The sequence below is a fragment of the Macaca nemestrina genome, unplaced genomic scaffold (assembly GCF_043159975.1).
Source record: "Macaca nemestrina isolate mMacNem1 unplaced genomic scaffold, mMacNem.hap1 Scaffold_57, whole genome shotgun sequence".
Classification (NCBI taxonomy): Eukaryota; Metazoa; Chordata; class Mammalia; order Primates; family Cercopithecidae; genus Macaca; species Macaca nemestrina.
Genome location: NW_027257740.1, coordinates 182025 through 207717, shown reverse-complemented (window position 1 = coordinate 207717; position 25693 = coordinate 182025). Strand labels below are relative to the sequence as shown.

The following is a 25693-nucleotide window of genomic DNA, read 5'->3' as shown; positions in this document are numbered from 1 at the left end:
CACAGTCAGGGGTGTCGGGAGCATGGCCATTCTCCGTGCTTCAGGTTCGCATGGTGCACACTGGGGCCCTCGTCCGTGAAGTTAGTTAGGAGAACTAAAAGGCATAAAGACTTGGAAGCAGGGGGAGATGCTTGATGTACAGAAGACACAGGGCCTTATTTAGAACATTTTAGGAAATGTACAAACAACCAGAAATGGTGTGAATTTTGCAAGCATGCAAGATGGACTCTTCGCAACAGATGTATACAGATGCCCAGTGGCCCATGAGAGGTGCTCACCAGGGAGTCATTGGGTAAGTACAACTTAAACCCGCGAGGTTCCCCTTCACAAGAGTGGAGAAGGGAGGACAGTAGCAGGTGCTGGTGAAGATATGACAGACTGGATCTCAGACTGATGGAGACTTAAAATGGCACAGCCACTTCAGCAAATGTGGCAGTTTCTTTAAAATGTGTACACTTACCATATGGCCCAGCAGGTATGCTGTAGACGTTCACCAAGGAGAGCAGAAAATGTGTGTCCTTGTAAAAGAATGCACATTATCTCCAGAGTAAATTGTCATAGCCAAGAACTGGAAACAACATAAATCTCTCTCATCTGGAGAAACATGAGCAAATTCTGATATATTCATACATTGTCCTAGTTCCCAGCAGGAAAAACGTACAAAATGCTGAAACCAAAACAGACAACGGGGATGAGTTCCAGGAGCCTTGAACTGAGCAGAGAGTGAACACCACGCCGTGGAGTCCATGTGACAACGGAGAATCTATGCGAGTCTCGGGTGACGGAAGAGCGCCAAGAACACTCCTCGAGAATGAACAGTGGCTGTCTCTTGAGGGCTGGGATTGACTGGGAGGGGACTTGTGGGAACTTTGATGCAAAAGATTTGATTAGGGTAATAGATTTCCATTTATCGAAATGCGCCAAGTGTACTCAAGATCTGAACATTTCACTGTGTATACTTTGTACTCCCTACCTTCCAAAAAAACAATGAAAAAATAATTACAAATGAGCACTGAACTCGATAGATTTTTCACCGTGGTATTAGATAGCAATTCTGAAAGCATTTCTGTATCTCCAGACTTAAGCAAATAAGCTTAATAAATCAGTGACTATATTGAGTGCTGCAGGTGCCAGGTTTCTTTCTTGGTAAGAGGTAGAAATAAGAAAAGGCCAAAGCCTGGAATGGATCACGTGGGATTAGGTTGCAGCAGGAGGTACAAGTATCAGCTGGTGGCTCCCGACAGATGTAGACAGGGATAGAAGTGCCTGTGGATGGGTGTGGGTGCACATGCGTGTACATGCGTGTGTGTGTTCTACTTGCCGGCAATGCCCAGCAGCACCCGGTGCCCACTCTTAGCTTCCAAACTCCGTTCTTCACTAGAAGGAGCCCTGGTCTAAGGGCTGGGGAATCCGGTGTCAAATCTGGGACCAGTTGAGCAACAGAACAAACCATTGTAACTATGAATCATAACCCACGAAGCCAGACTCCGTGAGTATATATGGACATATGTAAATGAATGCTGAAAGATAAAATTATTTTTCAGTGAATATGGAAGATCTAATGATTTAGAAGGAATGACAGGAAATCAGTGGATGCTAAAACTAGTAGTGGAGAATTCATGGAAAACAGAATATGCACATAGTGTCAGGGTGTCTCCTCCCAAATCTTAATTTCAACGCGAGAAGTAGCATCTTTGCTTTGGAGGCATTTAAGCACCACCTTCACTGAGTTGCCGATGTTAACATTGTCACGTAAGACAGACTTCTGCGGTGTCCCTGCTAAAATGCATACTCCTGAGTCTAGTCCGGAAGATACCAAAATAAAGGACAAGCTGTGAAATAACTGACCTGTATTCTTTAACATTTCCAATTTCAGGAAACACAAAACCTGAGAAACTTGGATGCTGGACGGGTAAAAATCACATGACAAATCAATTCATCATCCTGGATTGGATCGTAGAAGAAGACAAAGTAAGAAAATTATGGAGACAGTTGACAGCATTTGAAAGTGAACTTTGTATATGACAGTTAAATTTCCGGATCTTGAGGAAAGTGAATGTGAGAGCATATCCTTGTGTTTAGGAAATACATTGAAACATTTAGGTATGGAAGGATATAGTATCTGATATTTATTTTCATTTGACTTAGAAAATTCATGGGGGAGGGGGGAAAGCAGTGATGTAAGATAGGAGCAGTTGGGCCTAAGTTGAGCCTGGTAAGTTATGTGGAAATTCACTACGCTGGTCTTGCAGATTTTCTGTGTCTTTGAAATTACATCCAAAAAGTTTAAAACGGAGAATATGCAAAACAAAAAGCGATTTGTGGAAGTGAGTGGACTGTCACCTCATTGATCCCTTCAGTTTTCGGCCATGAGCCAAGTCAGTCACATAATGGTTTTTGACCTGGGAATTAGAAATAGTGGCCAGATGACCAGGCTCTTTATCTAGTTAGGGAGAGAAGTGTGCACAAAGGCTGACAAGACCAAGCAGTGCGATGAGCTGCTTGTGGGCGTGATGCTGAGGGTCTGGGTCCTGTCTCAGGTGGCAGCTTGGGGGTTTTAAGCCAGAAAGCCACGTCTGATTCTCTTTCAGTGGGATCATTCTCGCAGCTTCAGAGAAAACTGCCCCAACTCGTCTTCACTCACGCTGGCCATTTTTGGTGGTGGTGGTTTTATTCTGCTAACACCGTTCTCACTGACAGTTTAGGGCCTTTGAGCGGATTTTTGCCTGTGTCTCGAAGATTCTCGTCTTGACAGCCGGTATGTTTCATTCCTGTTGTTCCGATTCTGTGTTAAGAGGGTTCTTCCCTGGCTTCACAGTTTGGAGTTGCTGCTGCATCTGTCTCTGCTTTAATTCTCTAGCCCATCTATCACTTGTCTCATCCCTTAAGAAGTGGCCTGCGTGAGATGCCATGAGACTGTCTGCCTTATCACCACTGCGACCCCAACCCGTAAGGACTTACAGAGAAGGCATTCAGTGAATGTGTGGAATTAATGTAATGGGTTAATAGCCACAAAATGTCTTAATGGTTGTTTTAGTCCATTTCCATGCTGCTGATAAAGACATACCCGAAACTGGGAAGAAAAAGATTTAGTTGGCGTTGCGGTTCCGCATGGCTGGGGAGGCCTCAGAATCATGGTGGGAGGCGAAAGGCACTTCTTACATGTCAGCAGCAAGAGAAAACGAGGTAGAAGCAAAAGCGGAAACCCCGATAAGCCATCAGATCTCATGAGACTTATTCACTATCACGAGAATAGCACAGGAAAGACGGGACCCAGTGATTCAGTTACCTCTCCCTAAGTCCCTCCCACGACACATGGGGATTCTGGGATGTAGAATTCAAGTTGAGATTTGGGTGGGGACACAGCCAAACCATAACCATAGCCAACACAGTCCTGGCCCATGGCCGGTGTTGAGCTGAGCTGCGACCGTGGCTGTGTGAGTTGGGGTGCGAGGCGTGCACACGCCTCTCAACGGTACAGTGAAAGGATTTGGAGGCTCAAACGTGTGACCTACAAAGAATCTCCAAAGATCAAGGTGCATTCACCCTAAAAAGAAAAATCTCAGTGCAGTTTACACCCAGTGTTTGCTTGCGGATATGGATTCTACAGTAATAAAATGAATAATTAAAAGTCTGTGAATAAATTTTAATGTCTTTATGGAACTGTAAACACTGATTTTCTTTCCTCACCCACCCATCTGTTGGTGAGTTTCAGAAGGTGGATGAACCGTGCTGCGGGGACAGAGAGGAGGGTGCAGCTTGGCCTCTGGGACCTAAGCTGAGAACTGAGTGACTGAGCTCTCTCCATTTCAGACGTCCACACGGAAGCTGTCCAGGCGGCTCTGGCCAGACACAAAGAGCAGAAGATGGCGGTGCCTATGCCTTCCAAACGCAGGTCCCTGGTCGTGTAGACCTCCATGGACGCCTACACCCCTCCAGGTAAGGGACACGCTCCCCGACGCTGCCTCCTGAACATGCTGGGCGCCTCAGAATTGACCGCTAGCCCAGAAGTTGGGTTTTTGCCTTCAAAATCATGGTGCAGAAATGCAGATTTTGTGAACCAGAAGTCCGAAAACAGTGCATGAAAAGTAACACTATGTATCTGTATAAATACACATTTTTAACTTTTCATCAAGATTGATACATATGATACATACCAGTAAAATCTCACACAGTTTTATTCATTTAATTCCTTGTAGGGAAAAGGGAAGAGTTTGTAACCCTATGGGTGGAATTGGACTTTTCTTCTGATTAGGCTGTTGCATGCATATTCTCAAATCTTCAGATAAGTGTGCTACATTATTGGATTGTTTTAGAACAAGCGAATTGGACAGTTTAGGCAGCTACCCGAATCAGGTCATAAACTTTGCCTGCAAGGTGCCAGCTAGTATTTTAGTTCCTGCAGGCCATAAGGTCTCTCACAACCACTCAACTCTGCCCTCAGCCATGGGTGACAGCAAGTGCGTATGACTGTCTACCAATAAAACTTTATTTACAAGAACAACGGACCAGATTTGGTGCAGGGACCTGCCAACCCCTGATCTAAATTACTGAAGGTAATAGCCAATTTATATTTCTGCTATATAATACTGCTTTTCTTTAATCTTGAATTTTACATAACTACCCCAATTCTCTATTTTCTCTGCCCAAATAATTATAAACTACATTTCATGATCTTCACACCCAAGTAAAGCAGAAAGTTTAGTTATCCAGATACTTGTTAGAGACACGGATTGAACCTATGCTATTTGGTGTTTAGTTTCTGTGATTTTGATTCCAACATTATTCATGCCGTTGTTGCAAGCTTGTCTTCTCAAAGGACCTGAATCACCTTACATCCCACGTTGAAGCTACATATCACTTTAAATGACCCAGTATTTTTGCTCCAATACCAAAGAAACTTAAGGTACAATACGAATAGTTGAAAATGTACAACATTTTCGGGAGTATTTTTACTTCTGAAATTTAGCTTAGTCTTGGCAAGCAGTGAGACAGAAGGACGTGCTTCAGATCAGAGCTGAGGTCAAGCGTACGTCCACATTACTACAGGCAGCTCCTGAGTTTCACCTTTACATACCTTTACAAATGAAGGTACTGGAATTTAAAGGACAGAACTTAGAGTGCATCATTTTGGGTTTTCGTTGCTTTTTGTTTTGAGACAAGGTCTTGCTCTGTCACCAAGGTTGGAATTCAGCATCATGATGGCAGCTCTTGGCTCACTGCAGCTGTGACCACCTGGGCTCACGCGGTCCTCCCACTTCAACCTCAAGCAGCTGGGACCACAGGTGCTCGCCACCACACCCAGCTAATTTTTAAGTGTTTGTAGAGACAGGGTGTTCCTATGTCGTTTCTGTTTCTCATTGACACATAACGTGTTCTTCATCGAAAGAACGCAGTGCCAGCCAGGCAAGGGAGTGAATGCCATGCTAGCAAGTTGTTGACAAGGGAGCCCTTTCTGCCAACGTGCTCCTTTGGGCTCCTCCCTTTCCTTATTTTAATATTAAGCCACAGCACATAATGAAGGACTGGGCACGATAGCTCATGCCTATAACTGCAGTAATTTGGGAACCCAGGGCAGGTGTATGGCTTGAGCCCAAGGGTTCAAGGTCAGCCTGGACAACATGGCAAAATGTACAGAAATGCCTTTTGTACATCTTGTCTTCACCAAAAGTACAAAAAATTAGCTGAGCCTGGTGGTGTGCACCTGTAGTCCCAGCTACTTGGGAGGCTGAGGTGGGAGAATCACTTGAGCCCGGGAGGCAGAGGTTGCTGTCAGCTGAGATGGCACCACTGCACTCCAGCCGGGCCAACAGAGCAAGACCCCCATCTCAATTAGAAAAAAATAACGATAATAAATGCAGACTCTTTAAAAATGATTAGGCCAGGCATGGTGGCTCATGCCTCTAACCTCAGCAGTTTGGGAAGCCAAGGCAGGCAGATTGCTTGAGTTCCCAGCATTTGAGACTAGCCTGGGCAACATTCCAAAGCCCATCCCTGCAAAACATACAGAAATCAGCCAGGAATGGTGGTGTGTGCCTGTGGTCCCAGCTGCTCGGGAGGCTGGAGTGGGAGGATCAGGGTGCAGTGAGCCATGATCGTGCCACTGCACTCCAGCCTGGGCAACAGAGCAAGACCCTATCTCAAAAATAACATGCTTACTCCTGTTTGTTTAGTTAATGGTTATAATTTGCCAAAACTTATGGCAAAATAATTGTATTTGTATGTGTTCTTTGTGTAACTAACAACATGGACGTAAAACATTTCAAGGGTTGAAATATTTTAAACCAAATTTTTGGCACTAACCAGTATGTAAGGCAACGGGCATTTTTCTTGACCACTTTGTATAAGAGAAAAGACTTTGAAATGGAAGAAACAGTGCGGTTACGGTTATTTGCTTATTTCTCGTATTGAATCCAACCGCTGACAAATGTTACTGGGTCATGTGTGATGAATAACCTCCTTGTACAGATGTCTGCAAAATATAAAAGAATATTATTTGAAATGTTATTTTTGTGAAATATTTGGATTTGACCAACAGTTTTATATAAGCCATAAAGCATCCTTTGTAAATTTTCATCAGGAGTCCTCTTGATATATCATATGGGGCAGTTTTGTAAAATCGTAAATGTCAATGTCATAAAAATTTTTTACTCCCAGCCTATTTGTGCTTAGCGATAGTTTGCATGTTTATTACCGTACTTACTTGATCCAAATCTTAGCTGCATTTTCTTACCTATTTTTCTTGGTTGTTGGTAACAGTGGTTAGATCTTACTCAGTTTCATTGCCCTTCAGAGAATGTTCTTGAAGTTTATCTTCTATGAAATGACTGGCTGCTGACCTGGATCCTAGTTTCTGGAGAAACTCTCATTAGGATTGTCGCAACGCTAGTATTCTATGGGTGAAACTTTCCTTTAGTTTCCGAATGTAAAGATAAAAGAATAATTTGCCAAAACTACTTCTAGCCATGATGAGAGAACAGGGACCCAAATCACCCATCTGCCCTAAACAACTGTAAAACTGCACAAAACGAATGAGGTGGCTGTTTTTAGTCTGTGACCACAGCTGTACCAGCCAGAACCTGAGGGCGAGGGCAGGAGAATGAATGAGATGCACCCACAGTACACTTGCCCTCTGGAGAACACCTGCAGACCGTGGTGCCGAGAGTTCAGGTGTGGGCGGAGTATGGCCATCCTACCACATCCAGAAGGCGGAGCTCGGAGAGAGCTCAGGTGTGGCGGAGCATGGCCACCCTACCACGTCCAGGAGGGGGGGAGATCAGAGAGAGCTCAGGTGTGGCGGAGCATGGCCATCCTACCATGTCCGGGAGGGGGAGATCAGAGAGAGCTCAGGTGTGGCGGAGCATGGCCGTCCTACCATGTCCGGGAGGGGGAGATCAGAGAGAGCTCAGGTGTGGCGGAGCATGGCCGTCCTACCATGTCCGGGAGGGGGAGATCAGAGAGAGCTCAGGTGTGGGCGGAGCATGGCCATCTTACCACGTCCAGGAGGGGGAGACCCAAGTGGGTGCAGGATGGGAGCTCTCCACAGATTCACACCAACAGCGAATCCAACCAAGCCTGCCCATGTCACGATGACCCAGCCGTGCCTGTGCTAACTGCTAAAACAAGAGCTGGAAAGCTTCAGAGGGAGGTTAGGGATCCTGAGTGTGCTCAACAAGTTACCCACAATGTGTAATATTCAGCAAATAATCACCGCATACACAGAGAAACGGGGGGTAGAATCTGTGGTCAAGAAAAAGGCAGTAAAAAGTGCACACACATGCAGGATGGTCTCTGTCACTCACCACATGCGGCGGCTGAGCACATGACGTGTGCCTGGTCTGAACTGGATTTGCTGCGTGAAAGACATGCCAGTTAATATAAAAAATAGAAAATATTGTATTTGTTTTTTTTTTTAATTTGAGACGGAGTCTAGCTCTGTTGCCCAGGCTAGAGTGCAGTGGTGTGATCTCGGCTCACTGCAATCTCCGCCTCCCGGGTTCATGCCATTCTCCTGCCTCAGCCTCCCAAGTTGCTGCCCGCTGCCACGCCTGGCTAATTTTTTGTATTTTTAGTAGGCACGGGGTTTCACCGTGTTAGCCAGGATGGTCTCGATCTCCCGATCTCGTGATCCACCCGCCTCGGCCTCCCAAAGTGCTGGGATTACAGACTTGAGCCACCGCATCCGGCCTATTTGTATTTCTTATTGCAAGTATAGCATGAGCATTTTGAGTTAAAAATATACCAGTAAAATTAATTATACCTGTTTATATATTTATATGAGGCTACAAGGAAGGTTTCAAGTTCTATAACAGGACTCTCATAATTCTGTTGGAAAGTGCCAGTCTACATGTCTGATACAGCAGAAAACTGAGTTTTTAAATCTGCAATTATAAATATTTAGGGAATCAGAGTACAACGTGTCAGAGAATGAAAATATTTTAATTCTTGAGCCAGAGGAAGGGAAGACACTTTTCACTATAATGCAGTTGGGGAATTTCAGGTTCTGTACACGATAATCTTGAGAATTGTCACTCCCTCCTCACAGGTAAAAAGCTGAGCAAACTGAAAAATCAGCAGCTCTTCTTAAACCTGCAAGAGACGTGAGGTCACCGGCAAGCCACTGTCCCCAGATTGGCTGGACAGGTAAAGCAGATGAATCACCATACACTGGAGCACAATGCTCCAAGGAACCCACGCTGGGATTGGAAACCCTGAACTGGAATTGACAAATTGCTGTGGTGAGGTGTGGCCACGTCTGAGAGTTAAAACCTCCAGGAGGCCTGTGCATATGGGTCTCATGCTTTTGTGAGTTGTATCATCAGAAGCTCAATCAGGTTCTCGAAGTAAACATCAGAGAAAAATCCCCTCATACTTACTACAGGGGAAAGAGAATAGGAATCATTTTTCAATATGCAAGTGCACTCTTCACTAGGTCCACCTTCCTGAGAAGCTAGTTAAGTGGAGACTAACCTGGTGGGATTTTATCAGAGCCTTCTGACCTGGGAGAAAGGGAAATACCCAACTCCAACCTCCAGAGCTGAAAAGCAAAAAAGAACGGAGTATCCAAGCACTATGGGACTTCCACAGAGGCATAAAATATGCATAACGGTAATACAAGGGGGAAGAAAGAGGAACAGAAGAAATATTTGTAACAGTAATAGCTGAATTTCCTCAGATTAATGCCAGACACCAAACCATAGATCCAGGAAGCTCAAGAAACACCAAGAAGGATAAATGTAAAAACGATGACGACAAAAACAAAACAAAAATAAACTCTATTTGGGCATAAAATATTGAAACTATGGTGAATCAAAGATTAAAAAGCAAAGAAACCAGAGTAATCTCCTTCCCTATGGAGGATCAAAGATAAGAATTATTTTCAACTTCCCCTCAAAAACCATGAAAGCAAGAAGTGGAGTGAAGTATTTAAACTATTGAGAGGAAAAAAATTCCATTAACCTAGAAGTCTATACTCTGTGAAATTATCTTTCAAAAGTGAAGAAAAAGAAAAGACCTTCTCCTACAAAAATTGAAAAATTTGTTGCCGGTAGACCTGCCTTGCAAAAAATGTTCAAAGTTCTCTAGAGAAAATAGTAGAGGTCAGTAACTCAGCTGTGCACAAAGAAAGGAAGAGCACAGTCTGTTTACAGGGCTCACAGCTGTCATCCTAACACTCTGGGAGGCAAAGATGGGAGTAGAGCTGGAGGCCGCTTAGTTGAGACCAGCCTGGGCAACGTTGTGAGACTCTGTCTCATTAAAAAAAAAGCCAAACGTGGTGGCCAACACCTATAGTGCCAGCTACTTTGAGAGGCTGAGACGGGTCACTTCTTGAGCCCAGGATCCCGTTCAAGGCTGCGGTGAGCTATAATGATGCTGCTCCACTCCAGCCTGGGCAACAGAGAAAGACCTTGTCTGTTTAAAAAAATAAATAGAAAAACAAAAAGCATTAAAGAAGAAATAGTGAAGGTAGAAGAAAATCTTTCATTTTTCTTAACAGATCTAACTTAACAGTTCATTCATAATAGCGACGGTAAATATACTGTATTATATGCTTATGTATATGTCATATACACACACTTAAATATAAGTGAAATGAATGAGAGCAGTGATACCCAAGGGATGGGAGAGAGCAATTAGGAATTAGGGTTATTTTGTTATTATAGTGTGCTTGCATTATCAAGAAACCAGTGTAGTGTCATTTGAAAGTGGACTTGGGTTACTTGTAAATTTATATTGCAAATTCCAAGGCAGCCACTTAAAAAAAAAAAAAAAAAGTAACTGATATGCTAAGAAAGGAAAGAAAATAAATCATAGAATATGCTCAATAAAGACCACAAGGAAAAAAAAGTGAAAGACAAAAACAAAGAACAAGGGCAACAAATAGAAAATAGTAACAAATATGGTAGATGTTAATTCAACTGTATATTATTACTTTCAATGTCAGTCCAAATGCACCGAACTATATATTATCTATAAGAAATCCACTTTAGATATAAAGACATACATATAGATCAACAGTAAAGGGATGGCAAAAGATATAAATGTTAACACTAATTTTTTGGTGTGCAATGGCCTGATATCTCACTGCAACCTCTGCCTTCCAGGTTCAAGTGATTCTCCCTCAGCCTCCCGAGTAGCTGGGATTACAGGCATTTGTCGTCATGCCTGGGTAATTTATTTATTTTTTCTATTTTTGTACAGATGGGATTTCACCGTGTTGGCCAGGCTGGTCTTGAACTCCTGACCTCAGGTGATCATTCTGCCTTGCCCTTCTAAAGTGCTGGGATTACAGGCATGAGCCACCGTGCCCGGCCAACACTCATTTTGAAAAATGGAAGTGGTGATATTAATTTTAGACAGAGTCGACTTTACATCAAGGAAAGTTACCAGAGATGACTATTACGTAATAAAGAGGTCAATACTCCAAGAAGATGTAACAATCCTTAAATGTACTTTTGCTAACAAAGTATCAGAATTCCAAAGTAAAAACTGATAAACTTCAAGGAGAAATAATTAACCCACTATTATAGTTGGAGACGTTAACACCCCTTTATCAGAAATGGACCAATTCAGTAGCCAGAAAAGCAGTAAGGACAAAATTGAAATCGGCATCCTCAGTCAACTGTATGTAACTGAAGTTTATAGACTATTTCCTCCAACAGCAGCAGAATACACAACATTCACCAAGACATACCATGTTGTGGTCCATTAAACACACCTTAACACATTTAAAAGAATAGGAATCAAACAAGTATGTTCTCAACCACAGTAAAGTAGAAATCAATAATGGACGACTGGAAAATATATTAGGATATTAAACAGTACACTTATACATAATACATTGTTCAAGGAAGAAACCTGAAGATTTCTTTGAATTTTTGAAGTAAATGAAAATGAAAACTTGTTAAAATTTGTGAGCTGCAGTGACAGTAATGTTTATAGGGAAATTTATAGATTTAAATGCATACGTTAAAAATAAGATCTAAAATCAATCAGCTTCCACCTTCGAAAACTAGAAAAAGAACATCCAATTAAATTCTAAGCAGGAGACAAATAATGAAAGAGCAGAAATCAATACATTGAAAACAGAATATCAGTAGAGAAAAATCAATGAAACCAAAAGCTGGTTCTTTGAGAGAAAATCTGTAAGCCTCTAACAAGAAAAAGAAATACAGCAGATAAATTACCAATATCAGAAATGAAATAAGGGACATAACTACAGATCCCATGGACATTAAAAGGATAATAAAAATTATGAATAACTCTATGGCCACAAATTTGATAACGTGGATGAAATGAACCAATTTCTTTAAAGACAGAATTTGCCAAAATTTGAACAGGAAGAAACGATCTGTATGGGCCTGTATCTGTTAAATTGAATCAGTGGTTAATAACCTTTCAAAACAGGAAGTGCCAGGCCCAGATGGGTTCACTGGTGAATTCTACCAAATATCTAAGAAGAAATTATACCAATTATCTACAATCTCTTTCAGAACATAGAAGCTGAGGAATACTTCTTAACTCATTCTATAGAGCCAGCATCATTTTAATATCAAATACCATTTTAATAACAAAATATTACAAGAAAACTACAGAACATCTCTCATGAACATAGATGCAGTAATCTTCAATAAAATATTAGCAAATCTAGCAAAAATTGTGCACTAAAACCACATGGAATTTCACGTATCCAAAGCCGGTTTAACATTGAAAAGCCAATTAACGTAATTCATCACATTAATGAGTCAAAGACTAACAGATGCCTCATCTAAGAAGATATAGAGATGGCAAATCGACGTATGAGATGATGCTTCACATCACGTGTCATAGAGAAATGCAGATGAAAGCAACAGTAAGATATCACTACACCAGAATCCAGAACACTATCAACACCAAAGCCTGTGAAGATGTGGAGCTGTGGGAATTCTCTCTCATTCATGGCGGGTCTTAATAAAAATAGAACAGCCTTTAGGAAGACAGATTGGTGGTTTCTTACAAAACTATACTCTTACCATATGATAAAGCAATTACACTCCTTGGCATTTGCTCAAAGCAGTTGAAAACTTATGTCTACACACAAAAGCCTGCAAGTAGATATTTAGAGCAGCCTTATTCATAGATGTCAAAACTTGGAAGCAACCAAAATGCCCCTCAGTAGGTGAATGTATAAGTGAGCTGTGGTACATCCAGACAATGGGATATTATTTGAGGCTGAAAATAAATGAGCTATCCATAAAAAGACACGGAGGAAACTTAAAGGGCATATTGCTAAGTGAAAGAAGCAATCTGAAAAGGTTGTTGTATGATTCCAGCTTTACAACATCCTGGAAAAGGCAAGACTATGGAGACTGTAAGAAGATCAGTTGTTGCCAGGGGGAGGCAGGGATGAATAGGCAGAGCAGGAGAGTTTTTAGTATCATGTGATCTCTGTATGATACTGTAATAGTGGATACATGTTATGCATTTGTCCAGAGCCATATATTGTACACCACCAAGAATGAACCCTGATGTGAATGATGGAGTTGGAGTGGTAATGATGTTTCACTGTAGAAGTATCAGTTGTGACAAATGTACCAGTCTGGTAGGCAATGTCCATGATAGGAGACGCTGTGCATATATAGGGTATACATGAGACATCACTATGAAGCTGGAAAATATGACACTGAGATGAAATGGCGCTGATGGGCTTAACAGGTTGGAGAAGGAAGATGAAGTCTGTGGGCTCGAAGGGAGATGAAAAGGAATTAACCAAAGTGAAGCCCAGAGAAACAAAATGAAAGGAAAGCCAACAGAACCTCAAGCTCCTGTGATACGTCAATATACTTGTAATACAAGAAGGAAAAGAGAAGAGCAAGAACCTTTGAAAACAGGAGTCAAAATTTTCTCAGATTGATGTCAAACACCTGTGTCCGGCCCCGAGAAGTTCAGTGAACTCCAAGCAGAACAAGTATAACAAGAAGCACATCCGAGTTCATGATAGCCAAAGTACTGAAATCCCAAGATTAAGAGGAGATCCTGAAAGGACTCAGAAGGAAAAGACACGTTACATACCAGAGAAGCATTTCAAAAACGCGTGACTTCTGTGAAGATACAGTGGAGACCAGAAGACCATGGAAAGACATTTTTTTAAAGCACTAAAAGCAGGAGAAAGGCCTGTCAACTCATATCCAGGGAAAATCTCCTTTATAAACAGGGGTGAAACAACACATTCCCAAATATGAAAGCTGAGAGAATGTGTTATCAGCAGAACTACACTATAAACGTGCTAAAGAATGTACTTGGCTGATTGCAAAGGATATCAGATGAAAGGTTAGCTCTACGGAAAAGAACCCTAGAAATCATAACAGTGCACTCTAAATTTTCTAGAATATAAAATCATAGAATATTTTACTCTGATTTTATGGTTTTTGGTTTTTTTATGATCTTATAATTTTATGATATAAAATCATACAATGTACACACTTCTCTATGCCTCCTTTACCTGTTTTGAAGTCCTTGCTGTACCATGCACCAGTAGTTTATTTCTTATTATTTATTTATATTCTATTTGATAGATATGACACATTCTGTTTATTCATTTACCAGTTGGTTATTCATTGTTTCCATATTCAGCTGCCATTGACATTAATGTACATATCTTTGTGTATGCATATAATTTCTTTTATCTTAAGTGGATGCCAAGTAGCATGATTGAGTCTTATTGTAAGTTTAGGTTTAGCTTTTTAAAAACTGCCAAATTATTTACAAAATAACTGCACCATTTCACATTTCCACCAGCAGCATATGCTCATCCCAGTTTCTCCACATCATCACCACCAATAGTTACTGTTATTTTTATTTTTGTCATTCTAATTGATGTGGAATGGTATATCATTGTGTATTTACTTTGCAACAATGAATGATGCTAAGCATTTTTAATGTGCTTATTAGCTTTTAATGTGCTAATTCCTATTCATAGCCATTTGTATATATTGGTAAAATGTTCAGATTTTTTGCTCATGTTGTAAATGGGTTGGTTGTCATCTTATGGGTTACAGGTGCCTTATGCAATCTGAATATAAGAGTTTTACAGATGTAACGTTTCTCAGTGAAAGAACAAACTACTATGTAGCAGACAGAACAAAGCCTTTCCCCCAAGATACCCAGGTCCTATTCCCCAGAACTTATGAACCTGTTGTCTGAAGTGGTTAAAAGGCATTTTGCAGCTGATTAATTTAAGATCTTGAGATGGGACCATTATCCTGGTTTAAGTAGGTAGACCCACTGTAATCAAGAAGGTCCTTAAAAGAGAAAAGAACTGGAGACTGGATTGATGCACTTTAAAGATGAAGAGGGGCCATGAGTCAGGGACACAGGTGGCCTCTAAAAGTTGGGAAAGGTAAAGAAATGGATTCTCCTTTGAAGCCTCCAGAAGGAACGTAGTTCTGCTGACACTTAGATTTTACACTTCTGACTTCTTCATCAATAGGATAATAGATTTGTCTTGTTGTAAGCCACTAAGATCAAGGTAATTTGTTACATTAGTTATAGGGAGATAATCATCTTTTAAAACTTACTAGTTTTCTATTTTAATGAAGTCCATTTCACTAATTTTCATGGGTTGTGTCTTTGGGAGTTTTAGAAGTGTCATGGTCTTACTGTTCTTTCATTTAGGTCTGTGATCCATTTGGAGTTAATTTTTGTGTGTGCAGTAAAGATCTAAGTCGGATTTTTGTTTTCGTTTGGTTTGGGGGATTCTTTCCCCCACGGTTTTTCTTTTTGGTGTGTGGGTACCCAGTTGCCACTGCAACATTTGTTGAAAAAACAAACTACCTTTCTTTTACTGAATTGTCTTGAGACCTTTGTCAAAAATAAATTAATCATAAATATAAGGCTTTATTTCTGAGTTTAATTCTGTTCCTTTGATGTATACATCTATTTTTGTGCGAATACCACTGCCTTAATAACTATGACTTTATGTAAAGTTTTGAAATCAGATAGTGAAGTCTTCCAACATTGTTTCCCTTTTTCAAATTTATTTTGGCTATTGTAGGTCCTTTGTATTTCCAGATAAAATTGAGAATAAGCTTTCCATTTCACACACAGCCTTCTGGGATTTTATTAGGCAGTGCCTTGAATTAATGGAACAGTTTTGGAAGAATTGTCTTGATAATGCTGCGTTTTCGAATTCACGATCATGAATCTGCCTCCATTTATTTAGTTTCCATTTATTTGGATCTTTAATGTCTCTCCGTAATGTTTTATAGTTGTCATTGTACACATTTTGCACCTTTTTGTTAGAAGTTCAGCTGAATGTCTTCTGCTTTTGATGCTATTGTGAATGGAACGATTTTCTTAATTTTATTTTCAGGTTTTTTATTGCTAGTATATGTATATCTTTATCTTGTGTCCTATGATCCCATCAAACTTTGTTTTAGTAATTTTTGGTGTACTTCTTGCCATTTTCTACATGCCAAAGTCAGGTCATCTATGAATAAAGACACTTTTATTCCTTTCTAATCTGGATGTCTTTATTACTAAACTTGTTAATTTATTTCACCAGCTAGAACCTGCCAGATAATGTTGAATAAAAGTGGCAAGAGGGGACATCTTTGTCTTGTTCTCCATCTTAGGGAAAACGCATTCTATTGTTTACCATTAAATACAATGTTAGCTGTGGCTTTTCAGGAATGTACTTTAACAGGTTGAGGAAATTGCCTTCTATTCATGGTTTGTTGAGTTTCGTTCTCTTGAATTTGTCAGTACTTTTCTATGTCTCCTAAGGTTAACACGCGGTTCTACTCCGTAATTCTTTACCGCGTATGACATTAATTCAGTTTTGAATGTTAAATCAACCTGACTTCCTGTCCCCATGGTGTGTAATTCTAGTCACCACTGGTCATGCTGTATCATCCATTTCATATGCTGCTTGCTTGGTTTGCTGCTATTCTGTCGAGTGTCTATATCACATTATTCTGCAGGTTTCTTGGAAAAGGTAGGTGGGAGTGAGGAATGAAAGATTGGAAAGGGTTTTGAGAAGACGTTCTGGGGAGATGGTTGTGCTCCAAATGGACACCTGGTTGTGTACCTTTCTCAAAAGTCTCAAGGCTGTGTCAGTTTTACTTTTACTTTTATATAAATTGTGTAAGTTTTCTTAAAAGGCAGGGTCGGCCAGGCGCAGTGGCTCATGCCTGTAATCCCAGCACTTTGGGAGGCCAAGGCAGGCAGATCATGAGGTCACGAGGTCAGGAGATCGAGACCAGCCTGGCCAATATGGTGAAACCCCGTTTCTGCTAAAAATACAAGAATGAGCCAGGCATGGTGGCACTTGCCTATAATCTCAGCTACTTGGGAGGCTGAGGCAAGAGAATCACTTGAGCCGGGGAGTGACAGGTTACTGTGAGCAGAGATGACACCACTGCACCCCACCCTGGGCAACAGAGCAAGACTCTGTCTCAAAAGAAAAAAAAGCAAGATGATAGAGAATTTTCAGGCTCCTAATATTATTGCTTGTCTAACAAGTAAACTTTTTAAAAAATTCCCAAACAGCGTAAGTCATGTGACAGTGGTAATAAGTGTGAATATTGTTTGCCCTTACTGTCTTTTAAGAAGCAAACCAGTGTCTTAAGATTATTTGCTGTGACTCCTTCTCTCACCCAATGATCTGGAGCTGCTCACCTGAGCCAGCGCCTCCCATCACTCACTTGTAGGTAGGATTCTGAGTGTCATTCTTACGTTGAAGTTTAACAAATACAGCAGCAATTTATTCCCAAAAACCTTGGTGCTGCATGAAAAGTTATTAAATGAAAAATGTTCTCGCGAATTATAGTGAAAAAAGGGATGTATTTTCTCATAATCCAAGATATCCAATTTGTACAGATAGAAAAATCAATAATGACAATGTATAAGAAACGAATAGTGTAAAGGTGAATAGATTTGAGTGCAAAATGTAACATGAGGGTTTGTTGTGTGCCCCAGAGGAAAGCGGGGAGGTGGAGGGGCCGCTCTATGTGAGGCACATTCTGCTTTCCCTCCTGTTACCATCATCAGCGTCTTGATCCTTAGAGAGCTGCATGGGTATCGAACACACCGATGTAGAAATAAATCAGCTGCATGGGTATCTAACACACTGACATAGAAAGAAATCAGTTGTATGGGTAACTAACACACAGACGCAGAAATCACCTGCATGGGTATCTAACACACCGATGTAGAAACAAATCAGCTCTATGGGTAACTAACACACAGATGCAAAAATCACCTGCAAGGGTATCTAACACACACACCAACGTAGAAATAAATCAGAGCCCAGAAGAGCATCTCAGCCCCATCTCGGGGCTAAACATAGTCACACTGAGACTCCTGAGAGCTGCACAGGCCCTCCGCCTCCCCTTGCCCTCTCACTTTCTGACTGACACAAGAAAACACTTGGTTTCTTCCCAAACTGCTGTGTAGAGGAAATGTGTCAGTGCATCTTTGAGATGACAGTATCAAACATCTTATAGCATGTTTGTATAAGGTGCTTTGGAAGCAAAATTCATTATGCTAAAATAAATGGTTCATTATCTGAAAAGTGGTTTAAATTCTCAAGAGTGTCTACGGCAAAAAGTCATTAAACAACTGTTCAGACTTGCGTGAAGTAAATCTGTGTTGGAGGGACTGAGATTGTAGTGCCTGTTTTTGCTGCAGCATATAGCAAATTGCCTTTCTTCTTACACAGATACCTCTTATGGCTCAGAAGATGAAGGCTCAGTGCAGGTGGACTCCCAGGGCGCCCCGACCTCCAGCCAGGGCAGCATCAAAGTGGAGCACTGGATCCGTCAGGCCATCCACGGCTCCACCACGTCCACCACCTCCTCGTCCTCCACGCAGAGCGGGGGCAGCAGAGCTGCCCACAGGCTAGCGGATGTCATGGCCCAGACCCCCATGGGTGAGCACGCTTCACAGTGTCTTTCTGTGCCTGTTGTCTAAACCCCTTTGTGTGTGCACGTTTTCCTCTGTTTGTATCTTGGCTGTGGAATCCCTTAGTGGAAAGAGCGCAGAGCCCCTCTGGCCCCTGGGGTGCTTTGGTTGGATTGTTTCTGGAAGCTGCTGTACTGCTTTTCTCATGCCCAGGTTCCTCCCACAGCTGGAATTCCAGGGGCCTTGTTACTGGGGAATCCCGCAGCCATATCCGAATTCCAGGGGCCTTCTGTTTTATAAGTCCTTTCGTGTTCCTGGGGAATCCTGCAGCCATATCCGCTTCTATCTTTTCTTCTCACTTATGCTCCTGCGTGAAACCTTAACAGTCCCAGTCAACAGGACAGGGTTTTAAAGTGTGCTCCTCCTGACCACGGGAGTCATTTAAGGAAACGAGGGCTTTAAGCACGGCCGCTTTACGCTGCTGTCTGCCACAGGTGTTCAGATTTCTTGGGCGTGGCGCACTGTCTTGTGTAGGTTCTATGACAAGGGAGATCCTCTGTATTAGAAAAAGAGCAAAGTTAGGATCACTGCCCTACAACGTTTGAAGATGCCGTGGAAAAGGAGTGAAGTGAGAATTACTAGAGCTAGAGTCGACACGTGGGGGAGCCACGATGAGCCTCGCGTCGCTCTGCCTTTGAATGGTTCAGGAGAAAATGTTTTCCATCAAGTATGGGACTTGGGTTGAATAGGTTTTGGTGTGTGTCTCTATTAAAGCAGTAACCGGAGATGACTGTGTACCACTTCGCCGATGACGGAGCACGAGCCGCAGGCTCAGACCCTCCCGGCACCAGCTACCACAGGAAAGCCTGATCTCTGCAAAACCCTCAGTGGGAAGCAGGTGGACGTCATGTGTGATCAGATAGCCGACAGACACCCCAGAACCCCAGAATGTTCACTTCTAGATCACTGACTCCTTCACACCCAGAGGTGTTTGGGATTGACTTGGGTCCCAGCCCCTTCGGTGCTCACTGACACTGAAAGCGTCAACTGTTTTCTGTCTGGAACAGGAGTTTGCTGTCAGGAGAGCTGGGTCTGTCTCACTTTTCCCAATTACTGCTGCTGGGATCTTGAAGTCCCTTCTCCTGCTTTAGGCTTGAGTGAGGGAAAAAAAATTGAAAACAATAATTTTTCTCTCTCAACTGTTGTGAGTATAAAGGAGAAAACAGAAATACTCTTTAAAAGTTTGCAAAGTAGTACTCAAATGCAAAGCAGTGTTAAACTTCAGTTTGACACAGTTTCAGGAACATGTACACTCGTTTATGTGAATTAATAACCCTACCTGAAATCACAGCAGGCTAAACATTGAACAGAAATGTGTGACTGCTACGTATTTTTCCATAATAAAATTCCATGTGTATATTGGATTGCAGGATAGTGGCCAAGGCTCTGCCAGACGTGAACGGGGAGGCCAGACACCGCCTCTGCCACTTGGTGGAAGCATTTGTATCCTCAGATTTTATTCAATTTTAAGAAAATGCACAGAATCTTACCAAGGAAAACACATATTTTTGAATAAATGGATCACTGCACTTGGGCCTCCCTTTGTGGGTTTACCCTTTCAATACTGGAGGAAGTTTTAGTACAAAGAATTAATTTATCCAAACTATGAGGGGCTCCTAACTCATGTACGTCAGGGCTCAGTGTGACCCAAATGTAACTCTCGGCTGATCGCGTTCCGGTAATTTCTAATTGGGCACAAAGATAATCCTCCTAGACTATCTGGAAATTTTCTACAAGTTTGGGAGTTTTTTGGAAAAGCTGTGACAAAATAATGAAACTTGAAGAGCAGAAATATTTTGTGTGGCAAAAGAAGAGAAGTAAAAAGTCAGATGTGCATTTGACCTTCTGAGATAATCAGAAGCCTGTGAATGAGAACTTAGCATCTGTGATCATGTGTGCGTGAGTGTTCTAAGGAGTCCAGGCACAACATAGTCACACTGGCCAACCCCCCCGCCCCGATCCTACATGGTCATAGCCATTACTGTTCCCATTTGATGAAGAAACTGAGGCACGGAGAGCTTTAGGGACATCCCCAAATCCCCAGAAGTTTTCAGAGCTGGGTTTCCATTTCCAGGCCCTGGGCTCCAAAGCGCGAGTAAAGCCCTGGGCTGTGTGGACGGTGGCCGACAGGAAACGGGACCCTTCCATGAACACACACACGCTTCCTGGCGCCCTGCCATTGCCGGTCTAACGTTATTCTAGTTAAAATGCCGCTGACGTGGCTCCTGTTAGGAAATTGAGGTTTCACCGAACTCTACTCCATTTTCGGCAACATGAGTTATGCTGGGGTCCCCCTTTGTGCCAGATGTTTGTGGCAGACGTGGCTGAGATCGGCTTTGGCTTCTCACGGCACCCCCAGGGTGAGCGTCTGCGCTCCCGTCTCTTCCTGAGCTATGGCTTGCTCAACCTGCAGAGCAAACGCCACAACCACCAGAAACACTCATGATGTGCTTCTTTACAGATAATCATTCTGCACCTCCTGACGTAACCACGTACACCTCAGAGCACTCCATACAGATGGAGCGACCACAGGGTTCCACGGGGTCCCGGACAGCGCCCAAGTACTGCAACGCCGAGCTCATGGAGACCGGGGATGGTATGTCCCAAAGCAGAGATGCGTTTTTTTCTGGGAAACGGTTTGTGCTGATGTCCCGTTCTGTGCCCGTGACTGGGTGTGTTTCTTCCTGGGGTGCAATCTGCTGCCATTTTATCTGCTGAATAACGAACAGTGGTTCAGCAACTGAGAAATTCTTGTTCAGGTGTTAAGACCGTGAACAGTCACTTAGAAGGGCAAGATGAAGTTAAATGTACAACAGAATTACTGTTAGATGGGCCGATATGTTGCTTTAGACTTCGGAGGAAAGAGGGTCTTTTTATCCATGTTGGACAGAGATGTCAGCGACTTGGTAACAGGCTGCGGCCCAGGGCTGCTTCTTCCTTCCTGTGGCCTGGTCTTGGTATGTTCTGATTACAGCGGCGGTTTGTATCACCTAGCCGCTGTTCTATTTAAGTCTTAGTCCTTCCCCGGGGTCATAAAAGTCAGTGTAGAACCTAGCAGTGAATGAAATACAATGCCCCCGTGTGAAGCCTCATCGAGCAGCCTTGGAATGGCGTAATCTTGTAGTGCACGGGACTCGCAGGCGGACAAGGCGGCCTATCCGAGCCCCAACAGGTAGACACGGAGGACTATCGGAGCCGCAACAGGCACAGTGGCCAGGGAGGACAGCGCGGTTTTGTGGATCCACAGGACACTGTGGCGTCCAAGCACGTGCTCCCAGAGGAGAGGACCCTGTGGGAGCTGATGCTGGGAGCTGGCTGAGATTCCAGCGAATAAGACTCCCTGTGACATGCACAGCTGCCATCTGCGCTGCAGCTCCTGATGCCAAGATGGTCGTGCGATAAATGCACAAAGCGCATCTCCAGCAAAAAGCCGCCGAGTGTCCACATCCAGGATATCCACCACGGTGGCTTTTTGGTGTTAATACGATGAATGTGAGCAGCAGGTGGTCTGCGTCGAGTGTGACTGTGCCACTGCAGTTTTGTTCTCATGTCTTGATGAGCATTGAACGGTTCCTGACGAGGGTAGATAAGGATGCTGTGACCTGAGACTCTGCAGTATTGTAGCTTGAGGAACCAAGGAGTTTTTCTGTCTTGCAAAGCCGTCAGGGAGGATGTTCCAGGCTGGTGACTGCTCCATGAGGTATTCAGAGATCCAGGTTCCTTTCAGACCGCTGCTCTGTGTTCCCACGGACACGGCTGTCCTTGCTGTGGTTGGGACTGGGTGATTGCCACGCTGGCAGGGGTAGGCTTAAGGTGAGAGTGGCTAGGATTTACCTAATCTACATAATGACAGGGAGCCTGGGAGTAAAGTGTAGCCATGGCCTGGAGGATGGATGATGGATGTTGGTGAACGACTGTCTGCACTCACCTCAGCTGGCCGAGGGATGGGAAGGACGACTGATGATGCCGTTCAATGGTACCTGGTTCTTTCAGATTTGACTTCCTTATGGATTTTCTGCTGTAAAGAGGAGAGAGCCTGTGGTTCTAGGCCAAGCATCTCACTCATCTCATAACATCTTGTATCCCTTAGCCAACATTTTTGTCAAGTTTCAGAAGTCCTATCAAACTGGCAAGCATTTCTCAGTTTGGTTTAACCATTGGATTTTATATCTGTGTCTGCATCTCTATTTTACATCTATGTGGTTATTTGACACTCTGTAGTACATTTGTAATAGGTTCTATTTGGTGGAAGTTACTCTCAACAAACCCTTGCTGCTACTTGAATTTTCAAGGTTGCAAGTAGAAAGGAGAGAATAAAAACCACATCTTCTCTAATTTTAAAATTTGTTGTTCCTCAAATCACACCAGAAGTACAAATATTACAAATTATAAAAGCAGTCAGAATCAAGGTTAAGAGATTTCTGGGTGATTCTGGCTAATCAGCAGTATTTGCTGAGGTGTGTGCAGCAGAGCAACATGCCAAGAAGCCCGGGACGGGGAAGAGTTGGGAGGCCAGGCTGTGACTTCAGAGGTGCTGTTGCCTCAGGAAGAGGAGCTAGATGCAGAGAGGATAAATGACCACAGGTGTGACCACCGCCGTCCTTGCCGCGGTACGGGGGCCTTTGTATGGGGCCCTTTGTGAGCTGAGTTATGAACCAGATGAAGGCTGTGCAGGCGTGTGAGAATCCAGGCCAGACTCGACGGGTGGAGGCTTGGCAGAGGTGAGGGGCCAGACAGCCTCGCTAAATGTGCAGTGGCTCACTGCAGACAGTGCCCATCAGTCGCCGGACAGACCGGCTTGAACTTCAGCCCCCATGGCAGCTGCCTTTACCTGTCTGCCTCCACCTTCTGAGGCCTAGAGGCGTCGCAAATGTGTGGTTTTTAAACAGATTTGGATGAGTTGTTTTCTGCACAACACACTTTGACAGACGGAGGCTGGTTCTCCACAGTGGCCCCAGGGACTTGGCAGGGACTGGTGGGACAGAGCCTCAGAGCACAGCACCAGCTCCCTGGGAGAAGACGGTGCCCGTGGGACGGAAGAAAGAAGAGGCACACAGTGCTGAGGCGTGAACTCTAGTTTGCTCTTAGACATGACACACATGCCTTCTGGAAGTTTGCATGAAGCACTGCTAAAGCCACCAGTGCGGATAGGTCCTTAGATCAGGAGACCCAGAACACAGTTGTATTTGAAATCCTTCACATGCTGCAGTCTCTTCAAAGAGGACTACAAGTCATCTCTAATAACGTTGTAAAATTAATTTTTTATTAAATGCCATGGCTTTTTTTTTTTTTTTTTTGTGGGGTAGGGCCGGTGTGTGACAGTAAAACAACAGACGCAGTGACACAGCTGGTGGGTGTTGGCTCTGGGCCCCAGTTGGGCAGTTGTATGAAAAGAAACCGAAAAGTCTCTACAGTGGTATGAACCGAAACACCTGGATTATGTGTTTTCATGTATTTGACATAAATGTGCACATTTGTACGCTAAACGCACATTTTTCTATATGTAATAAAATTCACACCTTTAAATAGTTAACATATATTTTATTTTAGGACCTCCCCCACGATGTGAGGACTAATAGCCACCCCCTCTCCCCCCCGAATATTAAGAGCCACATCGCAGGGCGGTGAGGCACCCCTCGCGAGGTGGGGACTAATCGCCACCCCCTCTCCCCCTCTGGCTATTAGGAGTCACCTCGCAGGGGGGTGAGGCACCCCCACAAGGTGGGGACTAATAGCCACCCCTTCTCCTCCCGCTGGCTATTAGGGGCCATGGTGGACTCACAGCCTGTTTATGATATTGTGAGTAATATCATCTCCCTCTCTGGAAATTATGAACTCTTTCACAGATGGGTGTATACCCTCAGTGTGTACACCGTCAGAGGGTGTACACCCGTCTGTATTGGGAGTAATATCCTCTTCCTCCCTGAATGTTAAGAAGAATATCCCAGGACTGTTTGTACTCCCTGCATTATTGGGTGTCATATCTTCCTCTCCCACGTGGAAATTAGAAACAATATCACTGGGGGCATGTACACCTTCTGTAATATTTAAAGTAATATCATCCCCTTCCCTCCAGGATCATGGGAACAATATCCCTGGGGAGTGTACACTTTCTGCCATATATGTCATAATATCATCCCTCCCGCCTTGAAACATTATGAAGGACCATCTCACACGGGGTGTACAACCCTTGGTGCGATATTGGGAATGCAATTATTCTCTTTTCCCCCGGCATATTTGGAAAAATATCAGAGTGAGTGTACCCCTCCTGCCATATGAGGATTACTATCCTCTTCTTCCTTTCTGGATATTAGAAAGAATATCACACGTGGGTTTGCACTTTCTTCGATATCTGGAGTCATGTCATCCTCTCTTGTTTTGAATGGCAAGAACAGTGCCTTGGGGGGGATGTACACACCCTGTCATATTGGGAGTAATATTGCACTCTCCCCTCCTTGATAATTAGGAACAACATCCCATGCTCTCTGTCCCTGGATATTAAGAACAACATCACAGGTAGGTGTACACCCCCTGCGGTATTAGGAGTAATATGATTAATTATTAAACATCCATGATCGATATTAACAATTATCAATGATACTATTAATAGGATACTGTTATGGATAATTATTTTAAATATATGATTATGCATGCTTAAAATAATTGCTAATATTGTTATTTTATTACCAGCATCACTTAATATTGATTTAAGTAACAATTGCTGATATCATTATTTTATTAGTAGTGATATTACTACTGATTATTAATGCTAATCGTTAACATTTTTAACTATTTTACTATCTTTATTGTGATTATTAATGTCGATGATTACTCTTAATTTTTCTTATATTTATTAATATTAATAATTAATAGACTTGTTCCTGATATCCAGCGGGGAGGGGATGATATCACTCCCAATATCGAAGAAAGTGTACACCCCACTATGATGTTATTCCTAACAGCCAGGGGGTAGAGGATGACATTATTGAAACTATGGCAGTGGGTGTACCTCCCTTCGGTCGTCTTGTTCCTTATATCCTGGGTGGGAGAGGATGATACAACTCCCAATATCGAAGGGGGCGTAGACCTCCCCCGTGATATTGTCCCTAACATCCAAAGGTGGAGAGGATGATATTTCTTCTGATTTTACAGGGGGTGTACACCACCCCTATGATATGGTTCCTAATATCCAGGGGGCGAGAGGATGATATTAGTCTCCATATTGCAGGAGGTGTACACTCCCTAGTGATAT

The 25693-nt window shown here is 42.9% G+C and overlaps 1 protein-coding gene and 1 long non-coding RNA gene across 14 annotated transcripts in view; one reads left to right on the top strand and one right to left on the bottom strand.

Moving 5' to 3' along the window:
* Positions 1-3625: 3625 nt before the first annotated feature.
* LOC139361532 (uncharacterized) overlaps positions 3626-25693 on the bottom strand; it is a 157821-nt gene continuing 135753 nt past the window's right edge. The window contains exons 3-4 of the long non-coding RNA XR_011619084.1: positions 6304-25693; positions 3626-4023 (exon numbers count right to left, since the gene is read on the bottom strand). The exon at positions 6304-25693 is cut by the window's right edge and continues 13851 nt beyond it. This is a non-coding gene — a long non-coding RNA (uncharacterized lncRNA). The remainder of the gene's footprint in view (positions 4024-6303) is intronic.
* The window catches only part of LOC139361531 (disco-interacting protein 2 homolog C-like), a 63688-nt gene continuing 41817 nt past the window's right edge, over positions 3823-25693 (top strand). For 12 of the 13 annotated variants that reach the window (XR_011619083.1, XM_071090119.1, XM_071090121.1 and 9 more), the window contains exons 1-3: positions 3823-3939; positions 18200-18409; positions 20903-21037. Coding sequence is in view for 12 of the 13 variants with exons in the window: in XM_071090119.1 (XP_070946220.1) it covers positions 3918-3939; positions 18200-18409; positions 20903-21037 (367 nt within the window). In the remaining variant the exon portion in view is untranslated. Of the gene's footprint in view, positions 3940-18199; positions 18410-20902; positions 21038-24907; positions 24985-25693 lie in introns of those variants that run through there. The other variant, XM_071090125.1, reaches the window with a different exon arrangement.